Source organism: Taudactylus pleione, unplaced genomic scaffold (assembly GCF_031769625.1).
Source record: "Taudactylus pleione unplaced genomic scaffold, aTauple2 ptg000639l, whole genome shotgun sequence".
Lineage (NCBI taxonomy): Eukaryota > Metazoa > Chordata > Amphibia > Anura > Myobatrachidae > Taudactylus > Taudactylus pleione.
This window is the reverse complement of record NW_028285041.1, coordinates 260,672-276,221: the sequence shown is the minus strand read 5'-3', so window position 1 is coordinate 276,221 and position 15,550 is coordinate 260,672. Positions and strand designations below refer to the sequence as shown.

Sequence of the window (15,550 nt, the reverse complement as noted above, 5' to 3'; positions counted from 1 at the left end):
TAATGCAATCCTGTGTAGCACCTACAGATTAGTCCATATACATATAATCACGCCACGAACTTTGGGACTTAGCAGAACCAAAAGTTCCACCAGAGAACTTTTACTTAAAATAGGTCTTATTCGCATCACATCTGCGACAAATGCACAATGCAATGGTACGCTGACTACAGGCTATGGCATTTCATGTGCTTCTGTGTGAAATTTAGTCATTATTCTAGGTAAAAAGGCCAACAAAAAACAGAATTCTGATACCAGCGAACCGTGCCATGCATCTGCAAGTTTATGGCATTTCTTTTGCACCAAAAGTACTAATCTAGTGCCTCTGGTACACTGTGAGTGACTCTGTCTGCGATTACACTGCAAATAAGATGCAACATTCAATAAAAAGTACTGCATGACTGGCTACCTGTGGCGCCAAGCATTTCGCGCCATATGGCCCAAAACCGCTAGGTGAATGAGGACACATTTGTAGATTGCAGATTTTTGTTGGCCCCGATAGAGGTGCACACAAAAATCAGCGATTGTGACTTGTTTCCAGGGAAACCATATGTGGCAAACATATGTGCACCACCCCTAATTGAATTGATCCCTTAGTGCACAATGCAATATTTTATGCATTTTATTATTATTACGACCCCCAAGCAGGGGCGGTTCAAGAGAGGAGGGGGCTAGCATGCAGACATGCGTGGGACGGACGGCAAGGAATGTTTCCACTTCCTCAACATATCCAGGGTTTGGCCCTTCCTCAACACAGATGACACCAGAACACTGATGCACTCATCACCTCCCGCCTTGATTACTGTATTACTTGATTACTGTATTTGCCTCCTTTGGGGCCTCCTTCAATTGCGTCTCTCCCAACTTAATGCTGCTGCTCATCTCATTTTCCTCTGTTGCTGAATGACATCTGCCTTTCCCCCGGGAGCCTGATTCACTGGCTCCTTATACCCCCTTCCAGATCAAGCTCCCCACCCTGCCATATGAAGCCCTTAATGACACCTCTCTCCCCCTATATCGCCAATTTCATCGGTAGAAACGCTGACTATGGGAAATATGGGAAGGAATGCTATGGATGTTGCACAGTACAAGTACACACGGGAATGGAGGACGCAGGAAAAGCTACACAATGTAAGTTACAGAACACAAAGATTAGCATGCACAGACACACATGTATGTACAGTGAGATGGAATATATAGTGATGTTATTGTGTTAGTACGAGATTATCTTATACATAACTACATGATTATTTGTCTTGTTATAATGGCTTTGGTGTGGCTATTAGTACCCCCTAATGACTAATTAGGCAAAAAAAAGAAATGATCTTAATTCACCCCAAAACAGACATGTCATTTTTGGGGTGAAAATGTACATAATATTTGAAAATGGGTTTTAAAGTATTGGGTCGGTTATTTTGGGGTGCTGTATTGATGGGACAGGTGTTTTTAGGATTGCAGGGGCCTGCAGCAAGTGATTTTTCGAACGTTTTTTAAAATGCACTTTATTAAATACAAAATATACTAGTACCCATTTAAATGTACCCCCAAATTAACTACAGCAATTATTTTTCACCAAAGAAATTGCTTTATATAATTTTTTCACACTAATGCAAAAGTGCATATACAGGTAACAGCCATTTGACTCAATTTAGGAACCCAAAATACTTTTATTACAGCTATTAATACACTTCTATATTGATTACCATGGTCACTTATGCTTTTTTGGGGTACAGACTGATTTCTCCCAAAAAATAAATAATTTTCGCTAGTTTCGCCTTTCACGGCATTCGCACATCCGCGTTTTCGCCTGTTTTGCAATTGAATAGGGCGAAAAGCAGGAGCACGCAATGTGAAACTACGCGATAACTGCGCCTCAAAACAGGCGCTCTCGGCTTTTCGCTGCTAATTGAATCCGCCCCTTAGTCCTTTTTAAAGTGACCATATATATTAGTCAGGTTAAAAAAATACATAACCACAGAAAAAAGAAGATTCCCTCCAGCACACTGCACCAATATTAGCAAAAATACTTGAATCCTACATGATAATAGAAATTCAGAGGTATTGGTTGCATACATTTGCAAATATATGATTAAGCGCCGGGCCAGCGTCAAGGCTCCTCTATACCAGCGTCCCTAACATTAAGGGGTTCACGTCCGAGGCGCAGAGCAGCCCAAAAGAACCCAGCCAAGGACCACTCCCAGGGCATCACACAAAAAATGGAAGAAAGGTGATAGTGAAGTGTAAAGTTTAGATGTGTGAAGATAATCAATAAGTGTTAATATAATAAGAAAGAATTCTAATTACATAAATAATAAACAAATGGAAAGGTGATGAAAAAATATCTATGTGAATTAAGTGGTGATGCCCTGAAAAAGGCCCAGCCAGAGCCACTCCGGGGGCCCCACGCCCAAACGCTCACACCAAAATAATTATTGCTACAAAATAGTAGCACCCACTCTGGGTCATATAATTACAATTAATGTACTGCATGATAACAGCACATGTATAAGCTGAAAGCTGACTCACCTAGGAGGTACCCCAGAAACCTCCACATGGCACTATACGGACCAGCACATCCTCCCAATGCTGGCTCCCTTCATGCCTCTCAGAACTGCAAATAGCACCTAAGCAATATCATTAAGCTGATGTGAGCGACCACCATACTTTCTATTAAAAAAATACATACATTTGGCCACATACAGAGCCCATTCATGTTATGCCACACAGAACCCATTCAGGTTATGCCACACAGTACTACCCCTTATACACTATGACACACAGTAAAGCCCCTTACACTACACAGTAATGCCCCTTACACATACCACACAGCAACGCCCTTTACAGATTATGCCACATAATAGTAGTGCCCTCCCTTACACATTATGCCACACATTAATGCCCCTTACACATTATGTCCCCTCCCTAGCAACACACTTCCCCGTGTTCCTCCAGCAGTCTCTCGCCTTCCAGTGTGCCATCAGTAACCAAGCAGGTGGTGATTTGTTGCCGAGCCGCCAGCTAATTACAGCTGGCGCACCAGCAGACAAGGACAGACAGCACCGGCGCAATTTGAATTTGGCACTGGTCGCGAGCCAATCGCAGCTCGTGTACCGGCAGCCAATCAGGAGCCGCCACTGCTGATTGGCTGCCGGTCCACGAGCTCTGATTGCCTTGCGACCACCAAAACTGTATCTCCATGTCTGCATGCTTGGTGCACCAGCTGTAATCAGCTTGCGGGCCGGCACCAAATCAACACCACCGACTCCCGGGCACCCTTGGCGGCCCTGAATGGACCGGCCCACCTTGTGTGCGTGATTGGGTGCAGGGGGAGCTGCAAACCACAGAGGCAGCTTGGCACCATAGCAGCTGCACCCCTTGCACCCATGGTAGTTACGCCACTGTTTGCATGCATGTTAGAAAAGTGGGGTTCTTTTCAGGATCAATGGAATGGGGTTATAGGCAAGGACAAGTAAACAACTAAAGGCTGCAGGTGTACTTCAGGGTCCGGTCTTCAACCCGGGCAACGCCAGGTATCCCAGTTAGTATGAAATACTCAGCGTGGTTATTAGTACTAATAAGAATTAACTATTATTACAGGGGGTACAGTATTCCATATACATTGTACATGCCAGAATTACTACCAGACTACGTACTACTGTCTTCTGGCCATTTTAGATACAGGAAAATCCCATGCATTGGTCCTCTAACTTACACAGCTAGATAAATGATTATGTCACACAAATCTAAGCAGCTTTTATATAACAGGGAAAAAAGATGGATATGTAAAAATATCCCAAAATGTTTAGGCTACCAGCCTCCTGGGACTCGTCAAGCTCAGTCCTAAGCTCTCATGAGACTGTCTCCTAAGTGCTGTGTGTTGGGTACTTGTACCAGTCATGTCCACAGCAGAGAACAAACAGCAATAGTAACAACAAGCACACCAATAATAATATTCAGGTGAAGTCATCGTACTTACAGTTTTTGTACCGTGCTGCAATGTGATTTCATGCGAGTCTGGAATCCTTTTAACAAGGTTCTGTAATTACAAACATCAATTTACAATTAATTAGATTTACATTAAAAGTCTTTAATCGCTGATTATATATCACTGTATCTGTATATTTATTTTTTTATTATCTTTTATTCATATGGCGCCTTGAGAATTCATATTTGCCTACCCACCCAGAACAGCTGTGAGTCTCCCGAAAATCTAGTGGCGCTCCCGGGGCCACCCAGAAAGGTGGAAAAGTCTCCTGGCTGGCCGCTACCCCATACCCCTTCCCCCATTTATACAATACAAGTGAGCAGTCCAGGGGTGGCGGCGATGACGTGATTTGCGCCCCCCGCTCCATCCCTAAATGAGCATCACGCACCCTCGCCACACCCCAGAGGAGGCAGCCAGATTGTCGCCAACTATACTTGCTCAGCACCTTACAAAATACATAAACAGTGCAAACATAAGAGATAAATGCAAAAGACTTACAATACAAAACATGCAGAACAAGGGCTAAAAAGCTATATAACCACTGCTGCATATGTAGTCGTTATACCAGGGCTTGACACATTTTTCTAAAATCTAGGAGCCAGGATGAAAGTGTAGGATCCAGACCACCGTCCCCCCAAAGAAATTACAGGAGTGAGTGAGGAGCACAGCTCTGTGTATTTCGCAACAGTTATACACACTATACTAGTCCACAAAATGGTCACAGTTGAATGGATACAGTAAAATGGAGGCCCCCTCACTGCTCTGCACAGCTCCCCTGCTCCACCCCCCACCCTCCAGTAATAACGGACCACATTTCACATTAAATAATGGTGCCAGAAAGTACAACAAAATCCCCCTCCCCTCACGGTCACACCACTATCCCTCTAAAGCCGCTCCGCAATCCCCGGCCACGCATAGACCCTACTACCGGAGAGCTCTATGCAGTCGGAGATAGGAGCCAGTAGACGAGGGATCAGGGCCCCGTTCGCGAAAGCTTACATTCTATAGGGGTAGACAGCGGTGAAGCAGATGGAAGAGACATTGTGTAAGGAGCACAGAGCAGTCGGTTAGGATGAGAACTAGAAGGCTTTAATAAGGAATATTTTATTATTTGATCTTTATAATCAAAGCTTGCCACGCATGGTTGAAGTGTGGTATTTAATACAAAAAGCAAAATAAGCCCAGTAATGCACCACAACACAAGCAAAGAGATTTACTTCACAGGATAAGAAATCCTGATGAGTTTGAAGGGGTGCACACTGTATTTTGGAGGCGGTCTCATTTTAGCATTTGCCCTTTTCGTTACACAAAACAATTACACCTTTAGCTTCTGAGGAGGCAGTAACTGAGCCCCATCCCCAACCACTAATTTCAATAGATTGTCACTTCCATCATCTAGGAAGATGAGGAATAGAGGAAGTACGATGACATATGCACCAAGCTACAAATAGAATGGCAATGCAAAGTTATTATGCCTAAAACACAGGTAACCATCCCATGTCACTAATCCTGGATGTGCCGTGTGCGATGTGATCACATGTGAATGACAGGCAGACATAATGCTATTGTGGGCAGGGCTGCATAAAAATCAGATTTTTAAAAATAAATCGAAAACTGATTTATTTGATTTAAATCAGATTTTTTGGGATTTAAATAGGATTTTTTATTAAAAATATTAATCAGTTTTTTTTTTTTTTTTTTAAATCAGATTTTGATGCAACCCTGATTTGTGGGTTAAAAAAATCCACAGCGGCTTTGACAGGGAGCTAAGCAGAGCGTAGATTTAGCAGCGCACATTTATAGACGCGTCGGAAGTTCCTGCAAAAAGAGTATTCTTATACATATATAGCTGACTACAGGTTGAGTTTCCCATATCCGTTATTCCAAAAAACGAAATATTCCAAAAACCGGAATATTTCGGTGCATATGTGACACCACGACATGACCTGATGTCATGACGTCACTAGTATCAGCGGCCAATGACTAGCGGCGTGGGCGTGGTCACACGCCAGGCCATCCCTCGCATCACCCGTCGGACCCCCAGCGGCAGCCGCTGGACCCTCGTGACAGCCGTAGCACCTGCCGGACCCTTCCGCCTTACCTAACGGAACCTTCCGCCTCAGTCACCGGACCCCTCACGACACCCGCTGGACACATGTAGCACCCGGCGGACCACCGTGACACCCCCGCCGGACACCTGTAGCATCCGCCGGACCACCGCGACACCCCCGCCGGACACCTGTAGCACCCACCGGACCACCGCGACACCTTCCAGACTCACCCGGCAGCACACGCCGGGGCCTCCCGTTACACCCGCCGGGCCCCCCCCAGGTATTCTGAAAATCGGAATAATCCAAAATTCTAAATGCTCCTGGTCCCGAGCATTTCGGATATGGGAGACTCCACCTGTATTACCATTACAGAAGTGCAACTGGAAAAAAATATTATTCAAAAAAAACAAAAACATATTTGCCAACAAAATGATCTCTGCTTAATAGTTTTTTTTTAGTTCGCTTTTATTTTTTTCTTTACAAAACTTCCGTGCTGAGAACTGCGTTATTTTTATTATTGGTGACCCATGTAGCGGAATAAAGCAGCCATAAATATCCTGAACCAATAAGACAGCTATCCAAGTACGTACCAGGATGAGATCGGGTAAATTGCTGTGACGGAAACAGTGGAAATAGGAAACGGCCATTTAAACTGTTAAGTGAGACAAGCAGGGACTTCCACTGCGGCAGAGCTGCCAACAGCTGAGAGCTACATCAGGGGACGTTTGCCGCAGACAGACAACTCTAGGTAAACAGAAGGCAATCAGGCCCAATACCAGCAACTAAAAGGGAAGACTCACTGGACATAAACATAATATAATATCCATTCGTAAGGGCAATACACACTTAACAATTCGCTCCATGAGCGATATTGTTAAGTGTTTGCCGGGCTCAATGTCATTAACGATATCGTTCAGAGACGTCACCGCAAGCATCCCTGAAGGAGGGATGCAGGTTGGCCTGCATGTTCAGGCGATGAAAGATATCGTTAACGATCCACGTGAGCACGCATCGTTAACAATATCTTGCACTCACACTTGCCGATATTGTGAGCGATTATGATATCGTTATCATTCACAATATCGGCAAGTGTGTACACGGCATTAGGAAGGGATGTACTAAGCATGAAAATGCGGCCAAAACTTTGAAAATTTCTTTTTTTTGTCTGAGTTTTAGCCGCATTTCCATATGTACCAAGCTCCGAAACGTGATACATTTCGGAGCTTGGACCAGGTGGGCAACGCCATCTTTAGACATTTCTCTCTCGTGAAATTGACTTTTCTGGGTGTCAACGGTGCTTAAGCATGGATGAGAACTCTTAGTGGGCGTTTAATCAAGAGTTACACCATATTCTGAGTTATGTGTATACCAAGGGGACGCTTATTTCATTTGTATCTCTGCACTGAGCATGGGGTAGGTGCAAGTGCCGACATTATGGATGACGACTGCATTAGCAGACAAGAACCTTGGGGCAGTGCAATGTATATGTATTACGACGTATGTATACTCAAATAGCAATCCATTTGCAATCCATCCGCATCCCACATGTGGCCGCATTTGGACCTGTGAGACTCTGAATCAGGTGAATGAGCATCAAATCACTACTCTGTGCTGTTTGGGGGACCCTGCTCCTTCTATTATCTAACTCCTAGGGGCATATTCAATTAGCCGCAAATTTTCGCCAACATCAATGGTTTTGCATGTGAAAAAGTATCGCGCGCGTCCCCGCTTATCCCTGTATTCAATTCCAAAAGACTCGAAAATGCGCCACGGCGAAATTCAAACAGGCGAAAAGTGCTGTCAGATTTGGGGAAATCAGCCTGACACCCCCCAAAAGATGCACTAACATTGGGGATTATGGTAGATGCCCCCGAGTAGCCCTGCTGAAGGTATTTGGGGTACTTAAATGCTCTCCTTAGCTGCTAATTAGCGTCTTTGCGCAAGTGGTGAAGAATAGCATTTAGCAGGGGTTTTTTTGGTGAAAATAACTAGTCCCAGCAAATTTGGGGTACATGAAAATGGGTGCAAGCATGGTTAAAATTGCAAAAGTGAGGTCTTAAAAACGCACCTTCAGCAAGCACCTGCAATCAAAAGTACACCTCCCCCCATACTTGTAGACCGCCGCAAAGTCTATTTCCCTAGTTTGTACCCCAACTTTGAACTTTTTCGTCCCCTTTTTCAAAGTAATTTTTTGGGATGTTCTTTATTTTTTTTAGGATTTTTTTTACACAGTTTACCTTTGGGGACGTGTTCTAAGGGTGCAGGTAGTTTCCCTACCTTTGCACCCCAAAACCGCAATTCTGCACTTTTTTCCCTGACAGTGAAACTTTTTTGTCGAGTACATTGGTTTTCGCACCGGCGAAAAGTCGCCACATTTGAATACGGGGATAAGTTTCCGCTGACGAGATGACGTCATAGGCGAAACTTTTTCGCCGAAAATGGCTTTTCGACGCTAATTGAATACGGCCCCCCAGTCTGATCTCTACTGTGTCCTCAACTTGTATTTTCATATCATGACATGATTAACGCACACTGACTGTCCTCACTAAAATAATCACACGAATGGACAGGACACGGCCTCCTATAAGATCCACAGACAGGTCTCCTGGTAAACTCTGTGCTGCTGTGAACATTCTGATGATCAGTTAGAGATTATTCTAGTGTCACCCAATTCACAACTGGTTACTAACAACAGATGTGCAGGAAACACAAACTGTGTCCAGACTGTAGGAAAACAACCGAAAACATAGGAAACAAGCACAGGACTATGCACTTGGGACATTTTAAAAAGCAGTACAGTTGTCTGGGACCTAGACGTTAAGGAACAAATCTTCAAAATCTGTGTCTGGCACAGGAATAGTGGCAATAGACATACATTCATTGTTGAAGTTCGCAACCAATGCGGCCTTGTCTGCAAGTGTTGTGCTAACATTCGTCTTGTAGAATCTGAGATTCATAAAGCCGCATTTCAGACAAATCCATCAAAACACCAACAATTATAACTCGGCCCTCGTAGCTAAATTCCACTTCTTTGTGTAACGTCTAAAATGCAATAGAATTGATTACAGAGCAAAATAGTTTGAAACTGAATATAACTTTCAAAAATAAGTTACAGTAATTATATTTCAAAACAGATGATTACTGCAGTTGTTTATAAGACAGCGTATGCCATGGTTAGATAACTTGCGGCTCTCCGGCTGCTGTGGAACTAAAACTACCAGCGTGCTGCCTCTAAATGCTGGGTGCTGAAGAGCCAAAATAGTTTAAGGCTGAAACAAAACCTTATATTTTAAAGAGCGCCTGTTACAGTCAGGTGCATAAATATTGGGACATTGACAGAATTTTCATATTTTGGCCTCTATTCACCACCACAATGGCTTTGAAATGAAACAAACAAGATGTGCTTTAACTGCAGACTTTCACATTTAATTTAAGGGTAATTACATCCAAATCAGGTGAACGGTGTAGGAATTACAACGGTTAATATATGTGCCTCCCACTTTTTAAGGGGCCAAAGTAATGGGACAAACTAAACAATCCTAAATCTAACTTTCACTTTGTAATACTTTGTTGCAAACCCTTTGCAGGCAATTACAGCCTGAAGTCTGGAACGCATAGACATCACCAGACCGCTGGGTTTCATCTCTGGTGATGCTCTGCCAGGCCTCTACTGCAAATGTCTTCAGTTCCTGCTTGTTCTTGGGGCATTTTCCCTTCAGTTTTGTCTTCATCAAGTGAAATGCATGCTCAATTGGATTCAGGTCAGGGGATTGACTTGGCCATTGCATAACATTCCACTTTTTAGCCTTAAAAAACTCTTTGGTTGCTTTTGCAGTATGTTTCGGGTCATTGTCCATCTGCACTGTGAAGAGCCGTCCAATGAGTTCTGAAGCATTTGACTGAATATGAGCATATAATATTGCCCGAAACACTTCAGAATTCATTCTGCTGCTTTTGTCAGCAGTCACATCATCAATAAATTAAAGGGAACCAGTTCCATTGGCAGCCATACATGCCCACGCCATGACACTACCACCACCATGCTTCACTGATGAGGTGGTATGTTTTGGATCATGAGCAGTTCCTTTCCTTCTCCATACTCTTCTCTTCCCATCACTCTGGTACAAGTTGATCTTTGTCTCATCTGTCCATAGGATGTTGTTTCAGAACTGTAATGGCTTTTTTAGATGTTGTTTGACAAACTCTAATCTGGTCTACCTGTTTTTGAGGCTCACCAATGGTTTACATCTTGTGGTGAACCCTCTATATTCACTCTGGTGAAGTCTTCTCTTGATTGTTGACTTTGACACATATACACCTACCTCCTGGAGAGTGTTCTTGATTTGGCCAACTGTTGTGAAGGGGTTTTTCTTCACCAGGGAAATAATTCTTCTGTCATCCACCACAGTTGTTTTCCGTGGTCTTCCGGGCCTTTTGGTGTTGCTGAGCTCTCCGGTGCATTCTTTCTTTTAAGAATGTTCAAACAGTTGATTTGGCCACACCAAATGTTTTTGCTATCTCTGTGATGGGTTTGTTTTGATTTTTCAGCCTAATGATGGCTTGCTTCACTGATAGTGACAGCTCTTTGGATCTCATATTTAGAGTCGACAGCAACTGATTCCAAATGCAAATGTCACACCTAGAATCAACTCCAGACCTTTTACCTGCTTAACTGATAATGAAATACTGAGGGAATAGCCCACACCTGTCCATGAAATAGCTTTTAAGTTGATAGTCCCATTACTTTTGGCCCCTTAAAAAGTGGGAGGCACATATAGAAACCGTTGTAATTCCTACACCGTTCACCTGATTTGGATGTAATTACCCTCAAATTAAATCTGAAAGTCTGCAGTTAAAGCACATCTTGTTTGTTTCATTTCAAAGCCATTGTGGTGGTGATTAGAGGCCAAAATATGAAAATTCTGTCAATGTCCCAAAATTTATGCACCTGACTGTATATACAAAGAATGGAGTCATCCATGTTGTACGCTGCATCAATAGCAGTGTTCTCCCCAGAAATGTTTTCTAGCCGGGTGGCATCCAAAAGTAGCCGGGTGGGGGCCTTCGTAATTATGCGTGCGCCGGGAAAAGGGGTATCTCCCTTACCAATCCAGCCAGACATGTCTCAGGCTGCTCCCCCACTGGCTCTCAGTCAAAAGTGCCTATTATGCAGTGCCCCCTGTATTTGTGCCCTTTATACAGTGCCCCTTGTCGTTCTCCCCTTTATGCATTGCCCCCTGTAGTTTAGCTTTGCCCTTATGCAGTGCCCCCAGGCTGGCCCCTTTATGCAGTGCCCCCAGGCTTAAATAGTGCCCCCAGACTGGCTCCTTATGCAGTGCCCCCAGGCTGGACTCTTTATGCAGTACCCCCAGTCTGGACCCTTTATGCAGTGGCCCCAGGCTGGACCCTTTTTGCAGTACCCCCAGTCTGGACCCTTTATGCAGTGCCCCCAGGCTGGACCCTTTACGCAGTGCCCCCAGGCTGGACCCTTTACGCAGTGCCCCCGGGTTTAAAGTGACCCTTATGCAGTGCCCCCAGGATGGTCCCTTATGCAGTGCCCCCGGGTTTAAAGTGACCCTTATGCAGTGCCCCCAGGATGGTCCCTTATGCAGTGCCCCCAGACTGGTCCTGGTCCCAGCCTCAGCCCAGCACTTACCTATACTTGCTGGCCGCTCGCCGCTGCCTCGCGCTGACTGGATCTAACTAGATCCAGCAGTTTTGCGTCACCCGCGCAGTGCATCACTGGGAACGCTGGCCTCTGAAACGATCGGAGGCTTCTTTAGCCTCTGGTCACTTCAGAGGCCAGTGTTCCACAGTGGGGGTCAGCGGGGGAAAGTGCTGGGCGGCAGGCTGTTTCTGCCGGGCGATACGCCCGCAGAAAACAGCCTGGGGAGAACACTGAATAATATTCATGAAAATGTAGTTTATTAATTTGCTTTAAGCCAATGACTCAATACTGCTCATAAGAAACATCAGTGGTTCCAATCAACTGTAAGCCTAAATCACTGTGACAGGTTATCATGATTTCATTTTTCTATAGGCTGCGATTACTTACTGAGCTTCCATATCAACCACAGTCACAAGGCACATGAGATGGTGAGCAGAGAGTCCTTGGAATGTCCCTCTGAGCTTTTCTTTTCACTGTGACTTTCCCCCCTCCCGCCTCTACAAAACATGCTTACACCTATGTCTGTCAGCCATTTTTGTTTGCCAACTAGACACATTTTGAAAAGAAGATAATGATTTATAGGAGGGTAGCTCTATAAAAGAAGTCAACTGAAAAGAAATGTCTGAGCACTGTAAATCCGTGTTCCTTTACTGATTCAGATAATGTTATATAATAAAACACAACAATATCCAATAAGAGCTATTAGACTAAAAAGACAAACAGCATAACCGTGAGATACAAAGTAGCATGACCTATGACTTTTTCTTGAATCAAAACCACTTTGTCAAACTTAGTTAGCGGCACGCACCCTGGCACCCACTGCGCATGGCGGTGACGGGACAACCATCCTCAGTTAATGCATAGTTAATGTAGGTTTTCATCTAAGCTGGGGACTACAGAAAAGCTAGTATGCTATAGTCAGGATTGTACAGGGCTACATATGGCAGCTGCTAATTGCAAAAAGAAAAGAAAAAAAAGAACCAGACAAATTATTTTATAGAGCTAAGAGTTATATAGAGTGACTACATCAGACCTTTATTTACTCCACATACAATATTATTGCTGAAAGTAACTGATATTCCCATGAACTTTGCCACAATTGGACATGTCCACAGTGACACTTACTGCTCAGGTGCATAAAGAGGTTTGAACAAAAGGAAAATAATATATTACAATCAGTGCGATAAAACGGTTAGGCTGGGTACACATTAGACCAGGGGTTCCCAACCACGGTCCTCAAGACACACTTACAGTCCAGGTTTTAGGGATAACCATACTTGAGCACAGGTGACTTAATTAGTGCCTCAGTTATTTTGATTAAACCATCTGTGCACAATCATGGATATCACTAAAACCAGGACTGTTAGTGTGCCTTGAGGACCGAGGTTGGGAATCACTGCATTAGACGATACATCGCTTTGAGGTGGATAGGAACGATATAAAATCGGGCACATCGTCTAATGAGTACCCGCGATTGCGCGCTCCCGCTGGTCACATGCAATATCGGGCGATTGGTCATAGCGATTGCACACTCCCGCTAGTCGCATGCTACACGGCCAATCAGATGATATCGTAAGCTGGGCTGAGCACTGTAATGAAGGACAAAACAAGGGTTTGTTCCGTCGTTCACTACATCGGATAATGTGTACCAGCAATCTTACATGGTCCGGGCTGAAGGTAAAAATCGCCCCGACCATCTGCAAGATTGCCGGTCGTCTAATGTGTACCCGGCACCTTAAGCTAGGTACGCACTATGCAATAAATCGGTCTAATCAGCCGATTTTCAGCTGCTCTGTCTGATTATCGCAGAGCGCGTAGGCAACACACAGGGCCGAACACCGTTCCAAAACAGTCACTTTTGTGACGATCTCAGGGAAAGATAATCGTTTAAAACGGAACAATGAACCACTAGTGCGTACACTACAGATTAGTTGTGCTCAAGATCATCTGACTGCTCAGGGCAGGCAGCTGGATGAGTGATATCGTTCATACGTGTACCTGGCATTAGGTCACAGACTGACTACATGGAAAACACAGTCTACCTTATTAAGAACATGCAAGTTTACTCTGCACCCCAGAGCTGTCGCTTGTGCTATTTTAAGCATTTGATCATTTCAATTAACTATTTACAGGGTACCAACATTTTTCATTTTGCTGTACAGAAGTACATAACTGGTTACAAAAAAAAAAAAAAAGGGGAGGGATTAGGACACAGGACCTCATTCAGAGTCTCTCGCTAGCGCTGTGCGCTCGCAAGTGGCCCGATGGTATGCTTCGTTCTGCGCGTGCGCGAACTACTCTGTGCAATCGCAGGCCGCTCGCTCGCCCAGCAAAGACAGGCCGGTGAAATGAGTGACAGGAGAGGCCATTTGTGGGTGGTAACAGGGGCAGGACACTAATAACGGGGGAGTGGAGGTGCGAACACAGGCGTGCCTGAGTGTTTCAACGCCGTTTTAGAGGCGTGCATAATTAACACGCAGCGTCATAGTACACGTCACATGCCTGTTTTTTACACTGAAGTCCTCGCAGTGCTTGCGGTAGGGTAAGGCTACCACAAGCGCTGCGATCGCTTCCGATTGTTCTCGATGTACCAATGTTTTAATACACTTCCTGGAGATGATGTGTGCTGCTGGGCGGCTCTGCCTGTGCGATTGGGCGTATGCCCGGCCGCTCGCTAAGACATGGTGGGCGTGCTTATGCCGTGGCGAGCGATCGCTTCCCGTGACGTCACTTTGACAAATTTGCATATGCTGGGTGCGAGCTATCGCATCTAGCGAGAGAACACTGAATGAGGTCAACAGTTTGCAAGATATTACAATCTAGTGGTATCTAATTGAACCGCGGGTGCTTGATACTATAGATACCAATTCAAAAATTCACTGAGTGGGTGACACAAAGCTACAATACATTTAGCAGAATATTACGGTCACTTTTGGAATTGTAGCACCACAACAGTACAGGGTGATTTATACAATGAGCATTTACAAACACGTACAGAGGTGCACCTGTAACGTACACATCATATAACCAGGTGAATGGGCTGAGCACTTTCAGAATGCAGAAAGGTCCCTTCCCCCCCGATGTGGTTTCCAGTTTTCTCACGTGAGCCACAGAGTTTAAAATGGAAGTGGGAAAAATGCTCATCCGCTTATGAGAGACACCCACTTCACAGCTCAGCTCCCTGACTCCTGCTTATCCCTTTCCAATGGAAGCGAACAATGAGAGCACAAGTGATGTCTGAATTACAGCTGAGTTCTCTAAACACTTCTGTATTCATGTAAACACCGACGAGACGCTGTAATGAATGCTTCCATGCTCTCATCACTAAGGAAGTGGCACTGTTGACCACATAACATACATCACAACCTATATTACTATTAGTCACATAATCAAGAGGGGACTAAATGCTATGAATAGGGAAAGTTGGATGCTTACAGTAAAAGTAACAAATTAAGCTACCCAAATACCTTATTGATGTATTAACGTGTATTTCTGGCCTACGCACAGTGAAGGCAGCCATTTTGTGGGGAGAATTAATATTCATCAGAATGCAACCATTCATTTCTCAAGCTGCACACAACGAGGCACCTCAACACCTGTGATTTCTACTTCAAATGCCCCAGCTGCCGATGCACAATGAAGGCAGCCATTTTGTATGCCGAATCAATGTTTAGGAGACTGTAACCTCGCCCAGGTGACCAGGTAGTGGAGATAACAAGACAACATGATGCCTCCGTGCGGTTGTTGGTTCCTTGTGAACGAGCAGGCTGCATTGTCGTAAAGGGCTAGATATGCAAAGCGGCGGATTACTTTGTAGCGTGTTTGAGGTGAATATTCTGCTGAATAACT

The 15,550-nt window shown here is 44.5% G+C and overlaps 1 protein-coding gene across 1 annotated transcript in view; it reads right to left on the bottom strand.

Annotated features, from left to right (window-relative positions):
• Nucleotides 1–15,550, bottom strand: part of WDR70 (WD repeat domain 70) — a 369,233-nt gene that overhangs the window by 287,526 nt on the left and 66,157 nt on the right. Inside the window, exon 6 of the mRNA XM_088454999.1 lies at nucleotides 3,974–4,033. Within this exon, the coding sequence (XP_088311125.1) occupies nucleotides 3,974–4,033 (60 nt within the window). The remainder of the gene's footprint in view (nucleotides 1–3,973; nucleotides 4,034–15,550) is intronic.